General features: G+C 43.6%; 2 protein-coding genes across 3 annotated transcripts; one reads left to right on the top strand and one right to left on the bottom strand.

Annotated features, from left to right (window-relative positions):
• Positions 1–3,061: 3,061 nt before the first annotated feature.
• Positions 3,062–8,490, bottom strand: LOC123051848 (uncharacterized). 2 transcript variants are annotated; one of them, XM_044474829.1, is made up of 10 exons: positions 8,236–8,490; positions 6,731–6,939; positions 6,564–6,638; positions 5,942–6,457; positions 5,291–5,650; positions 4,630–4,739; positions 4,494–4,543; positions 4,365–4,420; positions 3,704–3,963; positions 3,062–3,318 (listed from the first exon to the last, which is right to left on the bottom strand). In XM_044474829.1, exons 2-9 carry the CDS (start codon positions 6,905–6,907, stop codon positions 3,709–3,711), a joined length of 1,599 nt encoding a protein of 532 aa, XP_044330764.1. In that variant the 5' UTR covers positions 6,908–6,939; positions 8,236–8,490; the 3' UTR covers positions 3,062–3,318; positions 3,704–3,708. The 2 variants fall into 2 exon arrangements, with proteins under 2 accessions (XP_044330764.1, XP_044330765.1); XM_044474830.1 differs by having other exon boundaries at positions 8,195–8,413.
• Positions 8,491–8,570: 80 nt separating this feature from the next.
• On the top strand, positions 8,571–11,816 carry LOC123048875 (protein FAR-RED IMPAIRED RESPONSE 1). Its single transcript, XM_044471902.1, has 5 exons — positions 8,571–8,728; positions 8,830–11,092; positions 11,164–11,226; positions 11,303–11,365; positions 11,592–11,816. Exon 2 carries the CDS (start codon positions 8,843–8,845, stop codon positions 11,072–11,074), a length of 2,232 nt encoding a protein of 743 aa, XP_044327837.1. The 5' UTR covers positions 8,571–8,728; positions 8,830–8,842; the 3' UTR covers positions 11,075–11,092; positions 11,164–11,226; positions 11,303–11,365; positions 11,592–11,816.
• The last annotated feature ends 15,743 nt before the right edge of the window (positions 11,817–27,559 follow it).

The raw sequence follows: 27,559 nt of genomic DNA on the forward strand, positions 1-27,559 counted from the left end.
CACTTGGCATACAGCAAAAAAGGCAAGCCATACATGTAAAGAACACCCCGTTGATTATTAAGAATTTATTACACAACCGAGTTAAAAGTTGACATTTGATAGTGTTGGAAGCCCCACCCATAATCAACCCATAAATCTCCATTGCCCGGAAATATAATGGTAAAATTAAAGCGAAACTAAACCGGAGACAAGGAACCAACGAAGAACACAATTACCCCCTAAGAACGTAGGCAGGCGGTACCAGCAATGGCGCCGGGAACTCCAACGAGGCGGGGACGGCAACGACGGCGAAAAAGGAAACAGAGCAAATGGCCAGCTGACCGAGGGGGCACGGACGCGAGAGAGAAACAGATCTCAGAAACTATAATACAAAACCTTAAATGTTTAGGGATTTAAGTGAAAAAAGGGAAAACCAGAAAGAAAAACTGAAAACCGGGAAACACGGGAGCGCGACAAGTGTCACACACAGAGCGCTCCAGAATAGTCTAAGGAGCGCTCCATGCGTGACACGCACGCAGAGCACCCCCGACTGACCTTTGCTGGGAGCGCTCCTCAACTAGTGATTTCGGAAGGACTAACGTAGGTCCACCCCTAGTTATTTGCTTTGATTGATCAGCCGGACCCAAGCGCTGCTGGCTAAGCAAGCTTGGTGGGTTCTGACCAATCCCTCTTCTCTTCGTGCTAGAGTTCTGAAGGCTCGATATTTCAAAGACGAGACGATCTTGAGCGCTACTTGCCCATCCAACTCCTCCTTCACATACAGGAGTATTCTTCACGGTAGGGACCTGCTTCGAGAGGGACTGGTTTGGCGTGTGGGGGATGGCTCCATGATTAATATACACCATGATTATTGGATCCCCAGGTATGGACATTTGAGACCATTGGGTCAACTATATGTTCATGGAATGACCAAAGTTGCAGATCTCCTGAACAACAATGGGACGAGCTGGGATCTGAACAAACTTATCAACATGTTCACGGAATCAGATGTGCGTGATATTGCGCAAATAGAAGTTGGTGGCCCGGGTACAGAAGATTCATATGTGGCGTATGATACAAAATGGACTTGCTGTGGGATCAGAACTTCATCGATGGCGGATCAAACCGGGTGTTTTTTGTGTTGCATGCGGAAGAGAAGAAACCATTCTACATCGCTTCTTGGCATGTCAGCATTCCTCTCAGTTCTGGGAGCTTATGCGTTCGGCAAAAGGTATTGCGGTGGCAGCCCCACCGTGTCAGATTGATACCCAGGGCGCGCTAGCTCGATGGCTTCTTGGGTGGTTCTCCAGTGCATCCGACGAAGAGAAGGAGGCAATGATTCAGGCAACGTATGGTTTATGGCTGGCGAGGAACAAGGCGAGGGACGGAAAAAGGATACAGCAGCCACATGCGATCATGGAGGAAGTATATGCTCACATGACTGAATGGGCAAATTCCCACCAGCCCAAGGTACGCTCGAGGGAGCTGAAGGAAGTGCAGAAGTGGGCAGTACCGGCGGAGGGATGGATTAAGATCTACTCAGATGGAGTTGTTTCCAGAGTTGGCGACAAGGCGGCAGGCGGTGCAGTTCTAAGAGCATCTCTAGCAGACCCCGCAAAAGCGGTCAAACCCGCAAAAATCCGTGTTTGCAGTTTCGTGGTGTCAAAAAACGTCCCGAATAAAACCCGCAAAAGCGGTCAAACCCGTAAAAAAATTGCAGGCCCCTGGGAATCCATCCCCATGACCCTTAATTTTGCAGATTTGGAGGCAAAATATAAGGGGAACTGCAAACCGGTCAACGCTACGCGACAAGGAAATTCTGCCGTGCGCACACGTGCTCCGGTGACCTTCCGCCACGGAACTCGCCGGAATCTCGCCGGAAACTCGCCGTTTACCGCTGCCGCCACGGAACTCGCCGGAATCTCGCCGGAAACTCGCCGTTTACCGCTACCCGGCCACGAACGAGCTAGCTAGCAAGGTCCTGATCCATCCGGTCACGAAAGCTAGCAAGGTCCTTGATCCATCCGGCCACGAACATTGAGGGAGTAGCTAGCAAGCTCCTCGATCCAGCCGGCCATGGAATAGCTAGCTAGCTCCTGGATCCATCTAGCAATGGAGGAGCTGCCTCCTGGATCGATTCGGCGACTACCATGGACGACGGGAGCTGACTATGAACACAGGCGAGAGAAAGAAGACACGGGAAAGAATATACGCGAATATTCTTTTTTATGGGTCCGTTATACGGGGTCTGCATCTGCGGCCGTCCGTGCCGGCCCGCAAAGCCGTTTTTTCACGAACTGCAAATGTATTTTGCGGGTCGGCGGGATGCAGGGTTTGCTAGAGATGCTCTAAGGAACCATAATAGAGCATTCCTACCTGGAGTCTGCCATCATTTCCCAAACATTGCGGGCCCGGAAGCTGCAGAAATTCTAGCATGCAAGAGAGCTTTAAAAGTTGGAGATGAAACAAGGAGTTAAAGTGACTTGGGTTCCACGTTCGGCCAATGTCGCTGCGCATAAGTTGGGCAGAGTCGGAGTAGGAAATGAATTATGTAAGGTTTGGTTGGGATTCCCCCAGACTTCACTTTAGATGTAATCTCAAATGACATTTCAGGCTTTGCGGAGTTTTAATTAAATAAAGCGGCAACATTAACCCTTGAAAAAAAGATTGATCAGCCGGACGGCCACCTCGCCTCCAACAAACTACGTACCCTGTATCGTGTGGGCGAGGCACAGCACGGAGTCAACGCACGCCTCCTGGGTCATGCAGCGGCAGCACTGGTCGACCAGGGCGGCATACTCAATGAGCACCCACAAAAAAACACTACCGAGAACGCGCTGCGCAGAACAACCAGGGCACGTCAAAACCAGGACACGTCAAAACCAGTGGCGAAACCGCGCAAAAAAAAAGAGAGAGAAACCAATGGTGAAGCAAACCACCTTGGGCGGAGGCTGGCACTGCACGACTGCTATCTACTAGTTGTAGCAAGAGAACTACTGTACTACCTACTACCCTTACCGCCACTCCAGACTACAGTCTGCAACAATCAACACAACATTAAATTAATAATCATGCCATCAGGTTAAGGAGAATAGAACATTCTTGCACCATTATGATTGAAAAGAGTAATAGTTGTGGCTACTGTCAGCCACACCGCAACCATTGTCTCACTCGCATGGGCTTTTAACTTCCTTTACAAAACATGATTCAGAATTATTGCGAAGTTGAGCTTAAGTTACTGCTACTTTGCTACGACATCCCACGTTTAGCACATCCTGCACACTGAATACTTGAATGCAGGTACATGATTGGGGGTAAATTGCAAGATATTGCCAACTCCTGCACAAACAAAGAGACCATGAGACGACTTCTAACCAAGGATTCACTCGTACAAATGTATTTGCCTTGAAAATGTCAGGTGAACAAACTAGGATACAAATAGCAAGAAAAACAAAGATGAAACCATCCAATAAACCGTCTTAAATTCAAGAGAGAAAACTGAACCTACAAATATACTTTGTCCCAAGGTGCCCGGGAACAAACTAGGATACAAATAGCAGGCAAAACAAAGATGTTCACAAAGGCTACTTGCCAGCAAAGGGGGGGAACTACCTAGTATCAAATTCACAAAGCAGCATAAAACATATATTTCCTTCCATGCATGCTCCATACGATGCACAACTTGAAAAACTTGGAACTAGAGAAACGGAACCCATGGCATTACCTTCGTCATGCCTTCCTTAGCGCTTTCAACAGCGTCAATGCCACTGTACCAAACATCCTTCTGGGCTGATAATTAAATTTTGGCTGCAGAGTTCCGCCCATGAACATAGATGCTTTGCCGGTTGACTTATCCGAGGTCTTCTCCTTATGAGCGAAGAACTTCACACTAAGCTCTGATGTTAACACTGATCTTTGAGATTGGAAGAAACTTCTCCTTGCAAATTTGAGCTCCCATCCCCTGGGATCTTTCTTCACTTTAGGCTGGTCAATCAAGATCTTTCTATATGTTAGAAATCCCCAAACCCCACTGCAAATGTTATAAAATAATAGTCGGACTATAATAGAAACCTAAGCTCTACTCGTAATATTTCATGGGACCAGATATTATTGGCAAAGATACACCACTTAACAATTTAACATAATCAAGTAACATGCCCATGGTATTAAATCTATAACAGTTGTCACATAATTTAGTCATAAAATCACTAAGACTGTAAAGACCATACATGTTGAAATATAGCAAGTGTCAGCAAGACTTGTCCACAAAACAGTACACTTTAAACCAACATCCTATAAACAAAAAAACATAAATAGCCCTGGTTTCTTGCATGAGGGCTTGGGAAATATGTAATGAGGTATTTCCATCATTCGAGTATCTTTACCTTTCCATTTCGCAGACAAGGCACTTTCAGACCTGCTTTGATCCTAGCCATCTCCGCTGTTTTCCATCACAGATAGTTAGTGTTTAAACTCACAATTTCTGAAAGACATACTTCAATCAAAACACCCACCTAATTTGTGAGGTAGCTCTTGAGAGGATAGCACATTCCGATAGGGGTGGCTTCAAGAACAAGAAAAAAGATGACTATCATAAGTATGCAAAAGTTATGATCAACTAAGAAATGGAAGGGGTGTGTAGAGAAGTACAGATTTCCAATATCTATGCCATCTCCAATAGAAAAAAATCCATGATCCTTCAGAATGAGCGTAACATGTTCAAAGACCTCCGCATGGGCCACTTCCATGACACAGGGAATCTGCGTGACATTTTTTACACATGAGAGAGAGAGAGAGAGATGAGGGAAAGTGTTGTTTGCAATGGAAACACAAAAAATTAGGTTGACAGTAGTATCATTATGCATGAAAAATATTCCTCACAATTCTAACAAAATTTCCACTAAAATACAGGCACAAGAATAAAGATCAATGTCTAACGTGTTATGTATTTCGAACGGAGTAATGCAAGTCTAAACAAAGGAGAGCTATTCACATTCCTAAATACATGTACAGAACACACGTTATGAAAAAATATTTGATTTCGTAGTTAGTAAAACATGAATGTTCATCTCAGTTCCTAGTACTTAGTCATTATATGTTGTAACTTGTAAGCATCACAAACGTAACAGGAACAATGATCTATTCAGGCACCATGCCATCTATAAAATGCTCGATAACAATTAGGTCCTCAGAAATTGGAAAGGTATGAGTAATCACATTTTGTTATACAGAATCAGATTAATTCTGTGATATGCACATATTTCGTAGAAATAAGGAAATTATGGTATCATAACTGCAACTAGTTTGTTACCTTTGGATGAGACCTTATGTAAACATCAAGAGCTTCACCAGCTTTGAAAATTACATGAACAAGATTCAATGTAACATCAAGAAGCTCCTTTTTCACCTCTAGTGGCTCCATTTCCAGTCTGTTTTGGCGCATCTTTATAGCAGTAATGTTGTCCACGACAAAGTTAGTGATAGTACCAAACCCATCTTTCTTACTACTCCCACATCCATTGCAGGAAGATAGCCCGCGGATCTGCTTTTGAGCTGCTAGGAGCAAAACAGCCGTATGGACGATCTTCCCATCTACTATGTACTTGCAGAGCTCATCTAACAGATCATCTGTGTGTTTGGCTAGCAGCCTAGTTGTATCCAAGAAGATTTTCTGCAACACAATGAAAATGGAAGAAAAACTCAGTTCAATTTTTAAACAAAATCAAATTTTCAGAACTCATCTTAAATTGTTGTTGTTAAATTAAAATTTAAAATGGCATAGCACATGGACATACATATACAGACAGTGTAACACCGAGAACTACAATTTTTGGAAAGTGCAGTTATAAGAACATAATGTCCTTGGGACTTCGGTATTGCTATATCAGTGGTTTGAGATATATGACAACTTCTTTTATGCGGCAAAACAAGTAATTTGTGCAAGGACAGATGCGAAACAAACCATTTCAGGTAGGCACAGGATGTGGATGAGCTTGAGGATATAGTTGATGTCTGCCTGGCTGCAGTCCACACGCTGTTGACTAGGATTTAGACTGTCCTCAAGGTACTTATGCATGGAAGTGTTCTCAACCGCAACATGGAGTGGGAGTAGGTCAGCAGGGACTAGATCACCAGATGTGCGTAGATTGGCAGACGCACCATGGCGCAAGAGCAACTCAATCATATCAACAGAGAACATATCAGCAGCTCGGTGGAGGGAAAAGTACCCATATTGTGTCATGCAGTTGGGATTGGCTCGGAAACCATGAAGCTCAGGATCATCACCAACCAAGACAACTTTGGCACATCGCACTGCATTAGACACGATTATCTGGTTTAAAGTTTCTGGCGTGATGATGAAACCCCAAGACATGGCCCTTCCATTCTCATTGAGGAAGCGAAGGAAAGATCTGACATTATCCTTTTCCAAGATTGGCACCAAGGCGGGTAATATATCGAAGAGCACATCATTTACGAACTACATTGATCCATTCACAAATAAGGATGAAAGGAAATCAATTAACAGCAATGTTCGAATAGACAATTTAAATACTCAGAAGTTCTGGAGGTCAACTGCAAAAAACCTGCGGAGTACGATCTGGTATGATTATATTGGTTGCTCTGGAGTTAGCAAGTATAGCCTGTGTTTTGTCCATCCACTGTGAGGGAGTATGCCACCGTCAAGAGCTGTGAGATTACAGGAAGAAACATTTTTTTAGAAAAACATTGTGAAGTTAGTTAGTTGCTGCACCTCCTTGACTGATGCGATATGAGCAGCCATGTCAGCATCGCATGGACTAGGATCACGTGGAGGGTAGGCAGGATTCCAAGGATCGTATAGCCCATTCATGGATACACCATGTACACCTTTACGGTTGTCTTCAGAACAAGCCGTTGCTGCTGCCTCCTTTTTGCGCATTGCCTCCATTGGTGCAGACCAGGCCTGTAATGTCAGCTCCCCTGTTCGTTCCAAGACAATACCATATCTTATTAGCTTCTGCATTTTGTAGAGAATTTGTGCTAGGAAATACAAAGCTAGAATGCCAGACTTTACAAAGAAACCTGGTACTACGCATAAACATGGAATAATAATAAGTAGTACTAAAAGATGGTACTGGTATACTTTTATGTGTTGCTCTCACTGTTCCAAAAGAAGATACACAAAATAATATTCGAACAATGCAACAACCACCAGTTGCTTTAACTTGTAACAATAACTTGTAACAATATCATGAGCATATCATCACTACATAAGCATAGCATCACTACATAACTTAACTGAACATGAGCATATCATCACTACATAAATTGACTGAACATGAGCATATCATCACTACATAACTTGACTGAACATGAGCATATCATCACTACATAACTTGACTGAACATGAGCATATCATCACTGCATAACTTGACTGAAGCATAACATAGACATAGAAAACGGGAGATGAACAACCAAAAGTTAAGTGAGGCATACACAAATCATTTACATCAGACATCAGTTCTCTATTCATCAATGATCAGTACCTCAATGCCACTGAAGCAGAACGAAAGAATTGAAATTGCGACAATACAGCGGGCTTTCAACTGAAGGCCAATAGTCAAAATTTGAAATATAGTAGTAATTGGTCTACATTATTTCTTTGTGGTAGTTACTATGTATTTTTCGAAAATATAGAAGGAATAGAAGTCAAAAAACAAAATATAATAGTAATAGACATAAAAATCATTTCTTTATGTCAGTTAATATGATATTTCGAATTTCCACTACTGTACACCTTTTACCGGTAGGTTTTATATGAAAAACCACGGTATTCCATCTATTTCGGACAAGCCCGTGGTATTCCAATTATTTTGACAATCATGTAAGCTGTAAACCTTTTGCTTGAATAAACAGGACAAATACAACTTTGAGGTCAACAGAATGCTAACTTCATGCAACACGGCATGTGGAGTAACATCCAGTACGTGCAACAATAGAACAAGCAGCAATCATGAATACACAATTATTCTTCATCTTTCTAATTCAACAGTTCAGATATACTCGTACTATACTAGCACGGAGTACTCTTGCTAGTCAACAGCAGCCAAATCTACAACTGGATGAATGGATCCACCACAGATTGGAGGCTCCAAGGTCGATTTCGCCGAAGGCCGACCACAGATCTGGCCAGGAGGGGGAAAGAAATCGGTGGCCAGGGCTAACAAAACCTAACCCTAGAAACGATGAGGAGAGATGAAGAAGAGGCGGAGATACCGCCGTCAAATGCCGACGCAGATCCGCCGCGGCAGGGAAAAGGGAGAAGCTACGCCGGAGAGCGAGCGAAGCTAGGGTCGCATGGGGGTGAGCCGCGGCGCTGATAGACGACGGGGCGAGAAAATCGCGCGAAATTGCTTCACACACGATTGTGTGCATACGATTTGTACGATCCTTCCAGCAAAGCTAATCCTTCCTGCCCTTGCCTAGAGTCCAGCCCATCCTGTCCGTGCCTAGAGTCCAGCCCAAACCCAAACCCAAACCCAAACCCAGTCTACCCAAACCCATAAACTTTCACGCCTTCTCCTCTTCCCCCCACTGCCTTTTCACGCCTTCTCCTCTTCCCTCCACTGCCTGCCTTCTCCTCTTCCCTCCAAACATGGCCGTCCAACTTCTTCACGATCCCTCCCTTGCTTATTAGTGAGTCAATCTCACTCTTGCGTAATCTGCAGCTAGTACAGAGAAGTTTGATCCCTTCCTTGCTAGTCAGAAGGTAATCCACACTTCTCAGATGCATTGCCCGGATCCAATCTACACATACCCTAGATTTAATTTATGGGGCTCACACAATATCTTTGATCTTTTTGTTGGCAGTTTTAAGTTCGTGATGGAGTCAGATCTGATTTTTGGTGAAGTAGCAGATAAGAACAGATCATTTGAAGACGCTGACGAAGATGCTTTCATCTTTGAGGAAATTAGGGATTCTTCGGATGATCAACAAGTAGAGCAGATCATGATGTTGCATCCTAAGGAGGGGATGACGTTTGATAGTGAGGATGCTGCTGTTAGCTTCTACAAAGATTATGCCAAAAAAGAGGGCTTTGGTGTAATAAGAAGAACCACTAGACATGGAGAAGATAGCAAGCTTGTTTATTTTACTCTTGCTTGTAGCAGGCAAGGGAAGGCTCAATATTCATCCAAGAACTCATTTAAACCTAATCCATCAACGAGGATGCAATGCCCAGCTAAGGTTAATTCCTCTCGTCGTGAGGAGAAGTTCTGCATTACATCTATTACGCTTGACCACAATCATGCTATAAGTCCAAGTAAAGCCAGATTTCTGAGATGTCACAAGAAACTGGACTTACATGCCAAGAGAAGGCTGGAATTGAATGATCAAGCAGGAATCCGTCTGAATAAAAAAATTGGTTCTCTTATTATGGAAGCTGGTGGGTATGGTAATCTTGAGTTCGGTGAAAAGGAGTGCAGGAACTATTTGCAAGAGACAAGAAGGCTGAAACTTGGTGCCGGAGATGCACATGTTGTCTACCAATATTTTCTTCGGATGCAATCAAAAGATCCTGACTTTTTTCATCTTATGGATGTGGATAAGGATGGAAGACTGAGAAATGTCTTTTGGGCAGATGCAAGAAGTAGGGCAGCATATGAATCTTATTGTGATGTCATCACATTTGACACTACATACTTAACAAACAAGTATAGCATGCCATTTGCTCCCTTTGTTGGCGTAAATCATCATGGAGAATCAGTTCTGTTAGGTTGTGGCCTTCTATCCAACGAAGACACCGACACTTTTGCGTGGTTATTTAAATCTTGGCTATGTTGTATGTCAAACAAACCACCAAATGATATAATCACTGACCAGTGCAAAGCAATGCAGAATGCTATTGAAGAAGTTTTTCCTCAAGCTCGTCACAGATGGTGTATATGGCATATCATGAAGAAGATTCCTGAAAAGCTTAGTGGGTATGATAAGTATGAGAATATTAAATATACCTTGTCAAATGTGGTGTATGATTCCTTGACAAAATTTGATTTTGACAAAGCTTGGGTGGAGATGATCAATAAATATGATCTTCACGAAAATGAATGGCTTGCCGGATTATATGCTGAAAAAAGGTGGGTACCAGCATATGTAAAAGATACTTTTTGGGCAGGGATGTCTTCAACACAAAGGAGTGAGAGTGTGAATGCCTTCTTTGATGGGTATGTTCACGCTAGAACAACTCTAAAGCAATTTGTGGAGCAGTATGAAAATGCATTAAGAGACAAGGTAGAGAAAGAAACCAAGGCTGTTTCTAAGTCGTTCCAAGAGGAAATTCCATGCATTACTCATTTTGATTTCGAGAAGCAATTTCAAGCAGCATATACCAATGCAAAGTTTCAAGAGTTTCAAGAGCAATTAAGAGGGAAAATCTATTGCTATCCATCTCTGCTAAACAATGAAGGGCCACTTCTTACATTTGGAGTTAGAGAGGACCGCAAGATTTTTTTTGAAGGAGAAGATGGCAGCATTAAAGAGAAATGGATTACTTCAGATTTCACTGTCTTGTTCAAGCAAGAGGAATGTGATGTGCAGTGTATTTGTAGGCTTTTTGAACTCCGAGACATCTTGTGTAGCCACATCATTACCGTGCTTGCTCTCATGGGGATCAAAGATGTACCTTCTAGGTATATATTGCAGCGATGGAGAAAGGATTTTAAGCGCAAACACTTATTTATTAAATGCTCCTATGATGATATGTTGAATACACCAGTTGTGCAGCGTTATGATGAATTATGCAAGCGTTCTCACGAAGTGGCAGAGAAAGGTGCAGAGTCCGATGAATTGCGTGACTTGGTGATGGATGGGCTTGATCAGTTAGAAAGAAAGGTTGATGCATACCGTGCTAGCCATGCTGTTCAAGTACAGGCAGAAGATCCAACATCAAAGCATGAAGATATAATGTTAAACAAAGAAAAACTTGTACTCAGTCCAATCCCTGTTCGCAGTGTAGGCCGTCCTCGTTCAAAGAGAAAGATATCTAAAGTGGATCAAGTGATCCAAAAATTGAGAGCAAAGAAGCGGCAGGTGCCAACAAGTACAACCAAAGTGTAGACTCATAAGGGGAGAAAGGTATCTAGATTTACAGTTATTTCTTTCTTGCCATTGTAACTTGCTAAAGTGTAAGAACTACCTTATAGCAGAATCACGTCAGCAAATCAAAAAGTGGGCAAGATGCTAATCTCTAGAGTTCACAACAAACAGAGGTAATATTTCATTCAGATACTGTTATTATAGTATTTCAACATGTTTCCCTTTATGTGTAAAGCTTTTTTTCTTCAGGGAAATATTCACTATGAAGGATATGGGGCTGGAAGTTCTTGGTTCTTTCCGAATGAGTTTCAGGTACTTAGTTTGAGAAGTTGTAATTTACAGTACAGTACCAATATATAAGACACTCAAGCATTGCTACATGCTACTTGTTCCAGGAACTACAAACAAATGAGCATGCTACCCCAACTCATATCATTTCTTACATTGATATTCTCCAAGTGCTACACATATTCACAATCAACTATTTGTTGTTAGAAACTATTTGTCAATAACTAATTCGGTTCTTTTAATTTTAAAGGGAAAGAAAAATGCCATGGATCTGCTAGCTGCCAACCTGAAGGAATGAAAAATACATGCTCTGGAGTCTGTTGTACTTCTGAATGGATTTGACGACAATGTCGCTTATAGCATTGGATGCCTCCATTTATTTTCATTAATGTAATCGTATTGTGAGAGCCATCTGTCTGTGTCATCTAGAACAGCTTGTGAGTACTAATTTATCTCTTTTGGAGACAGAGTTATCTAGATCAGCTTTTGGAGATATGTACAAGAGCAATTCTTGTTTGCATTATCTTATATTCATTTAAATGTTTCTGTGTTTCACTTATGTTTTTGAAATATTTCTGCATTTACAGTTTAAAATCTCGACCAACATATTGTTAGAGCCATTTGTTTGTGTCATCTAGATCAGCTTGTTTGGTTTAACTCTGTAATCTGAGAAAATTTCGGTCAACTAGCAGTACCTCTGACTGGAGAGAAAAACTGACAAATCTGAAAGAAATAGTTGTCATAGTGTCATTCCATTCACATATGCACACTTTGAGAGTACAAGTAACTTCACATGCAGAAATATTTACAACCAGCTCACATGTAGCCTACAGAGGAACAGCCGGTCTTGGGCTATGGGTTGGTCTTGGGCTGCGGATTTAGGTGGATGGTCCTCTCCGTTGCCTCCTGCCCGCGCACGCTCGCTGCAGCGCTGCCACGTATGATCGTACAGGCATCCGATACAAATGTGCCGTACGTATAGCAGCGCCGAAAATCGCGTGCCGAGTGGAGTTAAGAAGAAGAGGACGGGGCGAGAGAATCGCGTGCGGTGAGGTGGAGAAAATTAAACTTTTGGTCCTTCAAGTCTATGACGCACAACAATTTAGTCCCATGGCGAGATGGTATTCAGCCACATGACTGCTTCGTCGCTGACGATTCGGCGTGGCTCCAAAAGCCCCGCTGGACGCGGAGGCACTGCCCATCCATTGTGTCGTGTATTTCCATGCAAGTTTCATCGAAGTCCTACTTCGGCAACCGTCGGTCCCGTGCCAGACGACTCCCCATATCCCCTCTGGTCGTCGCCACAAGCGCTCTGCCCGATCGCGGCTCTAGCGGTGGATCAAGCACGTTGTGGGACTTCAAACGATCCTCATACATGAGAATACGTAACACTCTACGGCTCTACGGTCCCCTCGACGGTCGAGCACCCTGATGCCGCTGCGTGGCGCTACGCTTTTGCGGTAAACCCCTCGCTTGTTTCGAAAACAACCCGCGCTCCCCGGTCCACGCGCCATGCCCCGTCGTTGCCGGTTGATGGGGTCATCCACTACGGGTAGGGTCAAGGAGCAGACAAGTTGGACTAACCTAGGGCCCCACATCAACAGTCATTAAGGCTCCTGGGCCACAAATACAATCGGACGCGCTCCAAAACATATTCCACTCGGACGCTGTCAAGCCGCTCGCCCACATCGCAGTCACTCGGCTACCCCACCCGCACTCGGCTAGGGGGGGTGAAGAGACCACGTGGGATCTGAAGCGTCCGAAGAGCACAATGCCTAATGTTACTAGTAATTAGATCTTCAGTTACTCCTATTAACGCCTGTAATCAACATCATCATCGATTCCTTCACAAAAAGGGCTAGCTCGAGGGGTGGCGCACTCCATATAAGCCACCCCGTAGCACCTGTTGAGGGGTTCGCAATCTTTTGTAATCATCCGAACATAAAGAAAACAACTCAACAACTCGAGACGTAGGGTCTTTACCTCTTCTGAGAGGGGTCTAAACTCATAAAATCTCTTGTGTCACGCTTGCGTCGTAGCTAGACCACGCTCCTTTTTCCTACCCCTCTCTTACTGTCAGATTTGTTCCCACGATAGTTGGCGCCCCCCGTGGGGCTGTGCGTCTAGCAATTTCAGGCGTAGGTGGAATTTTCTTCATCCATCATAGTTTTCGGCGGCGAGATGGTATTCAGCGACAAGATCCGTTTCGGCTCCCTCTGCTTCGTCGCTGATGATTCGGCGTGGCTCTGCTGGACGCGGAGGCACTGCCCATCCATTGTGTGGTGCACTTCCATGCAAGTTCCATCGGAGTCCTACTTCGGCAACCGCCGGTCCCGTACCAGACGACTCCCCATATCCCCTCTGGTTTTCGCCACAAGCGCTCTGCCCGATCGCGGCTCCAGCAGTGGATCAAGCATGCTATGGCACTTCAAGTTGTAGCCGAGCAGGTAGCGGCACTCGAACCTGACGAACCCGTCCACGATCTATTCGCTTCTCTCCATGAGGGGTCGGAAGACGAAGCCGACTACGAGAGTGTTGAATCCACTGCAAAGGTATTGATGGCCGGTTCAGAGCACGACCGAGACGGTTCTGGTGGTGCAGCACGCGGGCACGTCGACGATGACCTGGGAAACGACCACCGGGACGAAGATTCACTACCCCTGCCTCTCACTCGGGAGCAGAGGGAGGAGCTGAATCGAGGGGTTGAGCAGGCTCTGCACACGCCTATCACAGGGATGACTCCCGAGGTTCGGGCCTTGGAGTCGAAGCGCTTGGCTACTTTAGCAAAGCGCACACGTCTCGAAGAGTTGCAGAAGACACTTGAAGACAGGCTCTGTTAACAACCTAGTTCCAGTTGAAAGCGAAGACAGTTGTTCTCGAACAACGAGAGCCACAGCTACTGAGTGCTCCGCACTCCGCTACAAAACCTGGCAATTGTAACCCGAATTGTCGATTCCATCCAACCGCCTGGCTCGATAGTAGGCGAGGGGATTAGGCAGATCCAAGCACTCTTGAAGACTACTATGGCACAAAATTCCACTATGTCGCAGTCGCAAAATCGCATACACGGTAGATCGGTACGTGTCGATGCAATTCAGTTGGCCCACAGCCCGGTCGTGGCTGGGAGGAACAGGTGCTCACCTCCCCAGAGAGAGATGGCGCGCACTCGGCAACATAAGCAATATGGGGATCGAAACCGTATCACACCCCCTCGGCAGCGCGACGATCATTACCGCGACCGAGTGACCCCTCCACAGGATGTCACGTACACGCCCTGGTAGTACGATGACACACACACACACATGTTCGGTGATGATCGGAGGTCCAGTTCCCCGCAACAGCCGGGTGGTTATCGTGCGCGAGACCATGAGCGTATGGGTTATCGTTACCCACAAGTCAATGCAAGATATGTTCTTGCCCAGAATCTGGTCGACCGAGGCCGAGCCCACAGAGAAAATTACAACAGAGATTACCCGTGTGGGTCCACTTCCTCGGGGCCAAGCGATGCACAGAGGTTACCCATTACGAATTACCTTATCACAAAACTATCTGTTACCATAATTTCAGTGCTTGCAGAGAATACCTTACTGAAAACCGCTTGTCATTTCCTTCTGCTCCTCGTTGGGTTCGACACTCTTACTGATCGAAAGGACTACGATAGATCCCCTACACTTGTGGGTCATCAAGACTCTTTTCTGGCGCCGTTGCCGGGGAGTGAAGCGCCTTTGGTAAGTGGAACTTGGTAAGGAAACATTTATATAGTGTGCTGAAATTTACTGTCACTTGTTACTATGGAAACTAATCCTTTGAGGAGCTTGTTCGGGGTATCTTCACCCCGACCAGTAGAGCAAATAGTTTCTCCTCAACCTACTGAAAATGTTTACTTTGAAATTCCCTCGGGTATGGTAGAGAAACTGCTAGCTAATCCCTTTGCAGGAGATGGAACATTGCATCCCGATTTACACCTTATCTATGTGGATAAAGTTTGTGGATTATTTAAGCTTGCAGGTATGCCCGATGATGTTATCAAGAAGAAAGTCTTCCCTTTATGTTTGAAGGGAGATGCATTGACATGGTATAGGCTATGTGATGATATGGGATCATGGTACTACAAACGATTGAAATTGGAATTTCACCAGAAGTTTTATCCTATGCATCTTGTTCATCGTGATCGTAATTATATATATAATTTTTGGCCTCGCGAAGGAGAAAGCATCGCTCAAGCTTGGGGGAGGCTGAAGTCAATGTTATATTCATGCCCCAATCATGAGCTCTCAAGAGAAATGATTATTCAAAAAAATTATGCTCGGCTTTCTCTCAATAATCGCTCCATGCTCGATACTTCTTGTGCTGGTTCTTATATGATGAAGACTATTCAATTTAAGTGGGATTTATTGGAAAGAATTAAACGCAACTCTGAAGATTGGGATTCCGACGATGGTAAGGAGTCAGGTATGACACCTAAGTTTGATTGTGTTAAATCTTTTATGGATGCCGATGCTTTTCGTGGATTTAGCACTAAATATGGACTTGACTCTGAGATAGTAGCCTCTTTCTGTGAATCATTCGCTACTCATGTCGATCAACCTAAGGAGAAGCGGTTTAAATACAATCCTCCCACTGAAGTAAAAGTAGTTGCACCTGTTACAGTTGAAGAAAATGTAGGGGAACGTAGTAATTTCAAAAAAATTCCTACGCACACGCAAGATCATGGTGATGCATAGCAACGAGAGGGGAGAGTGTTGTCCACGTACCCTCGTAGACCGACAGCGGAAGCGTTATCACAACGCGGTTGATGTAGTCGTACGTCTTCACGATCCGACCGATCAAGTACCGAACGCACGGCACCTCCGAGTTCAGCACACGTTCAGCTCGATGACGTCCCTCGAACTCCGATCCAGCCGAGTGTTGAGGGAGAGTTTCGTCAGCACGACGGCGTGGTGACGATGATGATGTTCCACCGACGCAGGGCTACGCCTAAGCTCCGCAACGGTATTATCGAGGTGTAATATGGTGGAGGGGGGCACCGCACACGGCTAAAATATCGTATATCAAGTGTGTCTAGAGGTGCCCCTGCCCCCGTATATAAAGGAGCAAGGGGGAGGCCGGCTGCCTTTGGGCACGCCAAGGAGAGGGGGGAGTCCTCCTCCTAGTAGGAGTAGGACTCCCCTTTCCTAGTCCAACTAGGAAGCGGGGGGGAAGGAAAGAGAGGGAGAGGGAGAGGGAAAGAGGGGCTGCGCCCCCTTCCCCTAGTCCAATTCGGACTCCTCATGAGAGGGGGCGCGCCACCTCCTGGTTGCTGCCCTCTCTCTCCCCTCAAGGCCCACTAAGGCCCAATACTTCCCCGGGGGGTTCCGGTAACCCCTCCGGCACTCCGGTTTTATCCGAAACTTCTCCGGAACACTTCCGGTGTCCGAATATAGTCGTCCAATATATCAATCTTTATGTCTCGACCATTTCGAGACTCCTCGTCATGTCCGTGATCACATCCGGGACTCCGAACAACCTTCGGTACATCAAAACATATAAACTCATAATATAACTGTCATCGTAACTTTAAGCGTGCGGACCCTACGGGTTCGAGAACTATGTAGACATGACCGAGACACCTCTCCGATCAATAACCAATAGCGGAACCTGGATGCTCATATTGGTTCCTACATATTCTACGAAGATCTTTATCGGTCAGACCGCATAACAACATACGTTGTTCCCTTTGTCATCGGTATGTTACTTGCCCGAGATTCGATCGTCGGTATCTCGATACCTAGTTCAATCTCGTTACCGGAAAGTCTCTTTACTCATTCCGTAATACATCATCCCGCAACTAACTCATTAGTCACAATGCTTGCAAGGCTTATAGTGATGTGCATTACTGAGTGGGCCCAGAGATACCTCTCCGACAATCGGAGTGACAAATCCTAATCTCGAAATACGCCAACCCAACAAGTACCTTTGGAGACACCTGTAGAGCACCTTTATAATCACCCATTTACGTTGTGACGTTTGGTAGCACACAAAGTGTTCCTCCGGTAAACGGGAGTTGCATAATCTCATAGTCATAGGAACATGTATAAGTCATGAAGAAAGCAATAGCAACATACTAAACGATCGGGTGCTAAGCTAACGGAATGGGTCAAGTCAATCACGTCATTCTCCTAATGAGGTGATCCCGTTAATCAAATGACAACTCATGTCTATGGCTAGGAAACATAACCATCTTTGATTAACGAGCTAGTCAAGTAGAGGCATACTAGTGACACACTGTTTGTCTATGTATTCACACATGTATTATGTTTCTGGTTAATACAATTCTAGCATGAATAATAAACATTTATCATGATATAAGGAAATAAATAATACTTTATTATTGCCTCTAGGGCATATTTCCTTCAGTCTCCCACTTGCACTAGAGTCAATAATCTAGATTACACAGTAATGATTCTTACACCCATGGAGTCTTGGTGCTGATCATGTTTTGCTCGTGGAAGAGGCTTAGTCAACGGGTCTGCAACATTCAGATCCGTATGTATCTTGCAAATTTCTATGTCTCCCACCTGGACTAAATCCCGGATGGAATTGAAGCGTCTTTTGATGTGCTTGGTTCTCTTGTGAAATATGGATTCCTTTGCTAAGGCAATTGCACCAGTATTGTCACAAAAGATTTTCATTGGTCCCGATGCACTAGGTATGACACCTAGATCGGATATGAACTCCTTCATCCAGACTCCTTCATTTGCTGCTTCCGAAGCAGCTATGTACTCTGCTTCACACGTAGATCCCGCCACGACACTTTGCTTAGAACTGCACCAACTGACAGCTCCACCGTTCAATGTAAATACGTATTCGGTTTGCGATTTAGAATCGTCCGGATCAGTGTCAAAGCTTGCATCAACGTAACCACTTACGATGAGCTCTTTGTCACCTCCATAAACGAGAAACATATCCTTAGTCCTTTTCAGGTATTTCAGGATGTTCTTGACCGTTGTCCAGTGATCCACTCCTGGATTACTTTGGTACCTCCCTGCTAAACTTATAGCAAGGCACACATCAGGTCTGGTACACAGCATTGCATACATGATAGAGCCTATGGCTGAAGCATAGGGAACATCTTTCATCTTCTCTCTATCTTCTGCAGTGGTCGGGCATTGAGTCTTACTCAATCTCACACCTTGTAGTACAGGCAAGAACCCTTTCTTTGCTTGATCCATTTTGAACTTCTTCAAAACTTTGTCAAGGTATGTGCTTTGTGAAAGTCAAATTAAGCATCTTGATCTATCTCTATAGATCTTAATGCCTAATATATATGCAGCTTCACCGAGGTCTTTCATTAAAAACTCTTATTCAAGTATCCCTTTATGCTATCCTGAAATTCTATATCATTTCCAATCAGCAATATGTCATCCACATATAATATCAGAAATGCTACTGAGCTCCCACTCACTTTCTTGTAAATACAGGCTTCTCCAAAAGTCTGTATAAAACCAAATGCTTTGATCACACTATCAAAGCGTTTATTCCAACTCCGAGAGGCTTGCACCAGTCCATAAATGGATCGCTGGAGCTTGCACACTTTGTTAGCTCCCTTTGGATCGACAAAACCTTCCGGTTGCATCATATACAACTCTTCTTCCAGAAATCCATTCAGGAATGCAGTTTTGACATCCATTTGCCAAATTTCATAATCATAAAATGCGGCAATTGCTAACATGATTCGGACAGACTTAAGCATCGCTACGGGTGAGAAGGTCTCATCGTAGTCAATCCCTTGAACTTGTCGAAAACCTTTCGCAACAAGTCAAGCTTTATAGACAGTAACATTCCCATCAGCGTCAGTCTTCTTCTTGAAGATCCATTTATTTTCAATGGCTTGCCGACCATCGGGCAAGTCAACCAAAGCCCATACTTTGTTCTCATACATGGATCCCATCTCGGATTTCATGGCTTCAAGCCTTTTTGCGGAATCTGGGCTCACCATCGCTTCTTCATAGTTCGTAGGTTCGTCATGGTCTAGTAACATAACCTCCAGAACAGGATTACCGTACCACTCTGGTGCGGATCTTGATCAAGTTGACCTACGAGGTTCAGTAATAACTTGATCTGAAGTTTCATGATCATCATCATTAACTTCCTCACTAATTGGTGTAGATGTCGCAGAAACTGATTTCTATGATGATCTACTTTCCAATAAGGGAGCAGGTACAGTTACCTCATCAAGTTCTACTTTCCTCCCACTCACTTCTTTCGAGAGAAACTCCTTCTCTAGAAAGGATCCATTCTTAGCAACGAATATCTTGCCTTCAGATCTGTGATAGAAGGTGTACCCAACAGTCTCCTTTGGGTATCCTATGAAGACACATTTCTCCGATTTAGGTTCGAGCTTATCAGGTTGAAGTTTCTTCACATAAGCATCGCAACCCCAAACTTTAAGATACGACAACTTTGGTTTCTTGGCAAACCATAGTTCATAAGGCGTCGTCTCAACGGATTTCGATGGTGTCCTATTTAGAGTGAATGCAGCCGTCTCTAAAGCATAACCCCAAAACGATAGTGGTAAATCAGTAAGAGACATCATAGATCGCACCATATCTAATAAAGTACGATTACGACGTTCGGACACACCATTACGTTGTGGTGTTCTGGGTGGCGTGAGTTGCGAAACTATTCCGCATTGTTTCAAATGTAGGCCAAACTCGTAACTCAAATATTCTCCTCCACGATCAGATCGTAGGAATTTTATTTTCTTGTTACGATGATTTTCAACTTCACTCTGAAATTCTTTGAACTTTTCAAATGTTTCAGACTTATGTTTCATTAAGTAGATATACCCATATCTTCTCAAATCATCTGTGAAGGTGAGAAAATAACGATATCCGCCAGGAGCCTCAATATTCATCGGACCACATACATCTGTATGTATGATTTCCAATAAATCTGTTGCTCTCTCCATAGTTCCGGAGAACGTTGTTTTAGTCATCTTGCCCATGAGGCACGGTTCGCAAGTACCAAGTGATTCATAATCAAGTGATTCCAAAAGTCCATCAGTATGGAGTTTCTTCATGCTCTTTACACCGATATGACCCAAACGGCAGTGCCACAAATAAGTTGCACTGTCATTATCTGCATCTTTTTGCTTCTACATTATGAATATGTGTATCACTACTATCGAGATTCATTAAAAATAGACCACTCTTCAAGGGTGCATGACCATAAAAGATATTATTCATATAAATAGAACAACCATTATTCTCTGATTTAAATGAATAACCGTCTCGCATTAAACAAGATCCAGATATAATGTTCATGCTCAATGCTGGCACCAAATAACAATTATTTAGGTCTAAAACTAATCCCGAAGGTAGATGTAGAGGTAGCGTGCCGACGGCGATCACATCGACTTTGGAACCATTTCCCACGCGCATCGTCACCTCGTCCTTAGCCAATCTTCGCTTAATCCGTAGCCCCTGTTTCGAGTTGTAAATATTAGCAACATAACCAGTATCAAATACCCAGGTGCTATTAGTAAGGTACACATCAATAACATGTATATCACATATACCTTTGTCAACCTTGCCATCCTTCTTATCCGAAAAATACTTGGGGCAGTTCCGCTTCCAGTGACCAGTCTGCTTGCAGTAGAAGCACTCAGTTTCAGGCTTAGGTCCAGACTTGGGTTTCTTCTCCTGAACAGCAACTTGCTTGCTGTTCTTCTTGAAGTTCCCCTTCTTCTTCCCTTTGCCCTTTTTCTTGAAACTAGTGGTTTTACTGACCATCAACAATTGATGCTCCTTTTTGATTTCTACCTCCGCTGCCTTTAGCATTGCGAAGAGCTCGGGAATTGTCTTATTCATCCCTTGCATGTTATAGTTCATCACGAAGCTCTTGTAGCTTGGTGGCAGTGATTGAAGAATTCTGTTAATGACGCTATCATCCGGAAGATTAACTCCCAGTTGAATCAAGTGATTATTATACCCAGACATTCTGAGTATATGCTCACTGACAGAACTATTCTCTTCCATCTTGCAGCTATAGAACTTATTGGAGACTTCATATCTCTCAATCCGGGCATTTGCTTGAAATATTAACTTCAACTCCTGGAACATCTCATATGCTCCATGACGTTCAAAACGTCGTTGAAGACCCGGTTCTAAGCCGTAAAGCATGGCACACTGAACTATTGAGTAGTCATCAGCTTTGCTCTTCCAGACGTTCATAACTTCTGGTGTTGCTCTTGCAGGAGGCCTGGCACCTAGCGGTGCTTCCAGGACGTAATTCTTTTGTGCAGCAATGAGGATAATCCTCAAGTTACGGACCCAGTCCGTGTAATTGCTACCATCATCTTTCAACTTAGCTTTCTCAAGGAACGCATTAAAATTCAACGGAACAACAGCACGGGCCATTTATCTACAATTAACATAGACAAGCAAGATACTATCAGGTACTAAGTTCATGATAAATTTAAGTTCAATTAATCATATTACTTAAGAACTCCCACTTAGATAGACATCCCTCTAATCATCTAAGTGATTACGTGATCCAAATCAACTAAACCATGTCTGATCATCACGTGAGATGGAGTAGTTTCAATGGTGAACATCACTATGTTGATCATATCTACTATATGATTCACGCTCGACCTTTCGGTCTCCGTGTTCCGAGGCCATATCTGCATATGCTAGGCTCGTCAAGTTTAACCTGAGTATTCTGCGTGTGCAACTATTTTGCACCCGCTGTATTTGAACGTAGAGCCCATCACACCCGATCATCACGTGGTGTCTCAGCACGAAGAACTTTTGCAACGGTGCATACTCAGGGAGAACACTTTTATCTTGAAATTTTAGTGAGAGATCATCTTATAATGCTACCGTCAAGCAAAGCAAGATAAGATGCATAAAAGATTAACATCACATGCAATCAATATAAGTGATATGATATGGCCATCATCATCTTGTGCTTGTGATCTCCATCTCCAAAGCACCGTGCTCGTGATCTCCATCTCCGAAGCACCGTCATGATCACCATCGTCACCGGCGCGACACCTTGATCTCCATCGTAGTATCGTTGTCGTCTCGCCAACTTATTGCTTTTACGACTATCGCTACCGCTTAGTGATAAAGTAAAACAATTACATGGCGATTGCATTGCATACAATAAAGCGACAACCATATGGCTCCTGCCAGTTGCCGATAACTCGGTTACAAAACATGATCATCTCATACAATAAAATATAGCATCATGTCTTGACCATATCACATCACAACATGCCCTGCAAAAACAAGTTAGACGTCCTCTACTTTGTTGTTGCAAGTTTTACGTGGCTGCTACGGGCTTAGCAAGAACCGTTCTTACCTACGCATCAAAACCACAACGATAGTTTGTCAAGTTGGTGTTGTTTTAACCTTCGCAAGGACCGGGCGTAGCCACACTCGGTTCAACTAAAGTGAGAGAGACAGACACCCGCCAGTCACCTTTAAGCAACGAGTGCTCGCAACGGTGAAACCAGTCTCGCGTAAGCGTACGCGTAATGTCGGTCCGGGCCGCTTCATCTCACAATACCGCTGAACCAAAGTATGACATGCTGGTAAGCAGTATGACTTATATCGCCCACAACTCACTTGTGTTCTACTCGTGCATAGCATCAACGCATAAAACCTGGCTAGGATGCCACTGTAGGGGAACGTAGTAATTTCAAAAAAAATCCTACGCACACGCAAGATCATGGTGATGCATAGCAACGAGAGGGGAGAGTGTTGTCCACGTACCCTCGTAGACCGACAGCGGAAGCGTTATCACAACGCTGTTGATGTAGTCGTACATCTTCACGATCCGACCGATCAAGTACCGAACACACGACACCTCCGAGTTCAGCACACGTTCATCTCGATGGCGTCCCTCGAACTCTGATCCAGCCGAGTGTTGAGGGAGAGTTTCTTCAGCACGACGGCGTGGTGACGATGATGATGTTCCACCGACGCAGGGCTTCGCCTAAGCTCTGCAACGGTATTATCGAGGTGTAATATGGTGGAGGGGGGCACCGCACACGACTAAAATATCGTATATCAAGTGTGTCTAGAGGTGCCCCCTGCCCCCGTATATAAAGGAGCAAGGGGGAGGCCGGCTGCCTTTGGGCGCGCCAAGGAGAGGGGGGGAGTCCTCCTCCTAGTAGGAGTAGGACTCCCCTTTCCTAGTCCAACTAGGAAGAGAGGGGGGGAAGGAAAGAGAGGGAGAGGGAGAGGGAAAGAGGGGCTGCGCCCCCTTCCCCTAGTCCAATTCGGACTCCTCATGGGAGGGGGCGCGCCACCTCCTGGCTGCTGCCCTCTCTCTCCCCTCAAGGCCCACTAAGGCCCAATACTTCCCCGGGGGGTTCCGGTAACCCCTCCGGCACTCCGGTTTTATCCGAAACTTCTCCGGAACACTTCCGGTGTCCGAATATAGTCGTCCAATATATCAATCTTTATGTCTCGACCATTTAGAGACTCCTCGTCATGTCCGTGATCACATCCGGGACTCCGAACAACCTTCGGTACATCAAAACATATAAACTCATAATATAACTGTCATCGTAACTTTAAGCGTCCGGACCCTACGGGTTCAAGAACTATGTAGACATGACCGAGACACCTCTCCGGTCAATAACCAATAGCGGAACCTGGATGCTCATATTGGTTCCTACATATTCTACGAAGATCTTTATCGGTCAGACCGCATAACAACATACGTTGTTCGCTTTGTCATCGGTATGTTACTTGCCCGAGATTCGATCGTCGGTATCTCGATACCTAGTTCAATCTCGTTACCGGAAAGTCTCTTTACTCATTCCGTAATACATCATCCCGCAACTAACTCATTAGTCACAATGCTTGCAAGGCTTATAGTGATGTGCATTACTGAGTGGGCCCAGAGATACCTCTCCGACAATCGGAGTGACAAATCCTAATCTCGAAATACGCCAACCCAACAAGTACCTTTGGAGACACCTGTAGAGCACCTTTATAATCACCCATTTACGTTGTGACGTTTGGTAGCACACAAAGTGTTCCTCCGGTAAACGGGAGTTGCATAATCTCATAGTCATAGGAACATGTATAAGTCATGAAGAAAGCAATAGCAACATACTAAACGATCGGGTGCTAAGCTAACGGAATGGGTCAAGTCAATCACGTCATTCTCCTAATGAGGTGATCCCGTTAATCAAATGACAACTCATGTCTATGGCTAGGAAACATAACCATCTTTGATTAACGAGCTAGTCAAGTAGAGGCATACTAGTGACACACTGTTTGTCTATGTATTCACACATGTATTATGTTTCCGGTTAATACAATTCTAGCATGAATAATAAACATTTATCATGATATAAGGAAATAAATAATACTTTATTATTGCCTCTAGGGCATATTTCCTTCAGAAAAGACTATCACTTATAATGATCCTATTGTTCCTTCCACTTATATTGAGAAACCACCTTTCCCTGTTAGGATAAAGGATCATGCTAAAGCTTCAACTGTGGTTCGTAAGAGTAATACTAGAACATATACACCACCTGAGCAAATTAAAGTTGAACCTAGTATTGCTATGGTTAAAGATCTCTTGGCTGATAATATTGATGGGCATGTTATTTATTTCTGTGATGAAGCTGCTAGAATTGCTAGACCCGATGCTAAGAAACATAGACCTGTTGTAGGCATATCTGTTATTTCTGTTAAAATAGGAGATCATTGTTATCATGGCTTATGTGATATGGGTGCTAGTGCCAGTGCAATACCTCATTCCTTATACAAAGAAATTATGCATGATATTGCACCTGCTGAGATAGAAGAAATAGATGTTACAATTAAGCTTGCCAATAGAGATACTATTTCACCAATTGGGATTGTTAGAGATGTTGAAGTCTTGTGTGGGGAAGTCAAATATCCTGCTGATTTTCTTATTCTTGGTTCCCCGCAAGATGACTTTTGTCCCATCATATTTGGTAGACCCTTCTTGAACACTGTTAATGCTAAGATTGATTGCGAAAAGGATGTTGTTACGATTGGTTTAGGAGATATGTCTCATGAGTTCAATTTCGCTAAGTCTCGCAGACAACCCCATGATAGAGAATTGCCTAGTAAGGATGAAATTATTGGTCTTGCTTCTATCGTCGTGCCTCCTACAGATCCGTTAGAACAATATTTGTTAGACCATGGAAATGATATGTTTATGAATGAAAGAAGGGAAATAGATGAAGTCTTCTTTAAACAGGGACCTATTTTGAAACACAACTTTCCTGTTGAAATCCTAGGGATCCTCCTCCACCCAAGGGTGATCTCGTGTTTGAGCTTAAACCATTTCCTGATACTCTTAAATATGCTTATCTTGATGAAAAGAAGATATATCTTGTTATTATTAGTGCTAACCTTTCAGAGCAGGAAGAGGAAAGGTTATTGAAAACTCTGAAGAAGCACCGTGTTGCTATTGGATATACTGTTGATGATCTTAAGGGCATTAGTCCCACTCTATGCCAACACAAAATAAAACTGGAAGAAGACGCTAAACCAGTTGTTGATCACCAACGACGATTAAATCCTAAGATGAAAGAAGTGGTAAGAAAGGAAATACTAAAGCTCCTTGAGGCAGGTATAATTTAACCCGTTGCTGATAGTCAGTGGGTAAGTCCTGTCCATTGTGTCCCTAAGAAGGGATGTATTACTGTTGTTCCTAATGATAAAGATGAATTGATCCCGCAAAGAATTATTACAGGTTATAGGATGGTAATTGATTTCCGCAAATTAAATAAAGCTACTAGGAAAGATCATTAGCCTTTACCTTTTATTGATCAAATGCTAGAAAGACTATCCAAACATACACATTTTTGCTTTCTAGATGGTTACTCTAGTTTCTCTCAAATACCTGTGTCAGCGGAGGATCAAGAAAAGACCACTTTTACTTGCCCTTTCGATACCTTTGCTTATTGACATATGCCTTTTGGTTTATGTAATGCACCTGCTACCTTTCAAAGATGCATGATGGCTATATTCTCTGACTTTTGTGAAAAGATTTGTGAGGTATTCATGGATGATTTCTCCGTCTATGGATCCTCTTTTGATGATTGCTTGAGCAACCTTGATCGAGTTTTGCAGAGATGTGAAGATACTAGTCTCGTCTTGAATTGGGAAAAGTGCCACTTTATGGTTAATGAAGGTATTGTCTTGGGCATAAAATTTCTGAAAGAGGTATTGAAGTTGATTAAGCTAAGGTTGATGCTATTGAAAAGATGTCGTGCCCCAAGGACATTAAAGGTATAAGAAGTTTCCTTGGTCATGCCGGTTTTTATAGGAGGTTCATTAAGGACTTTTCTAAAATTTCTAGGCCTCTGACTAGTCTATTGCAAAAAGATATTCCTTTTGTCTTCGATGATGATTGTGTAGAAGCATTTGAAATACTTAAGAAAGCTTTGATTTCTGCACCTATTGTTCAGCCACCTGATTGGAACTTACCCTCTGAAATTATGTGTGATGCTAGTGATTATGCTGTAGGTGTTGTTCCAGGGCAAAGAGTCAATAAGAAATTAAATGTTATTCAATATGCTAGTAAAATTCTAGACACTGCCCAGAGAAATTATGCTACTACTGAAAAAGAATTCTTAGCAGTTGTATTTGCTTGTGATAAGTTCAGACCTTATATTGTTGATTCTAAAATAACTATTCACACTGATCATGCTGCTATTAAATATCTCATGGAAAAGAAAGATGCTAAACCTAGACTTATTAGATGGGTTCTCTTGATCCAAGAATTTGATTTGCATATTATTGATAGAAAGGGAGCTGAGAACCTCGTTGCAGACAACTTGTCTAGGTTAGAGAATGTTCTTGATGACCCACTACCTATTGATGATAGCTTTCCTGATGAACAATTAGCTATCATAAACGCTTCTCGTACTGCTCCATGGTATGCTGATTATGCTAATTACATTGTTGCTAAATTTATACCACCTAGTTTCACATACCAGCAAAAGAAAAAGTTCTTCTATGATTTAAGACATTACTTCTGGGATGACCCACACCTTTATAAAGAAGGAGTAGATGGTGTTATTAGACGTTTTGTACCTGAGCATGAACAGGAACAGATCCTACGCAAGTGTCACTCCGAGGCATATGGAGGACACCACGCTGGAGATAGAACTGCACATAAGGTATTGCAATCTGGTTTTTATTGGCCTACTGTCACGACCGGTTTTTC

The sequence above is a fragment of the Triticum aestivum genome, chromosome 2D, assembly GCF_018294505.1.
Source record: "Triticum aestivum cultivar Chinese Spring chromosome 2D, IWGSC CS RefSeq v2.1, whole genome shotgun sequence".
NCBI lineage: Eukaryota > Viridiplantae > Streptophyta > Magnoliopsida > Poales > Poaceae > Triticum > Triticum aestivum.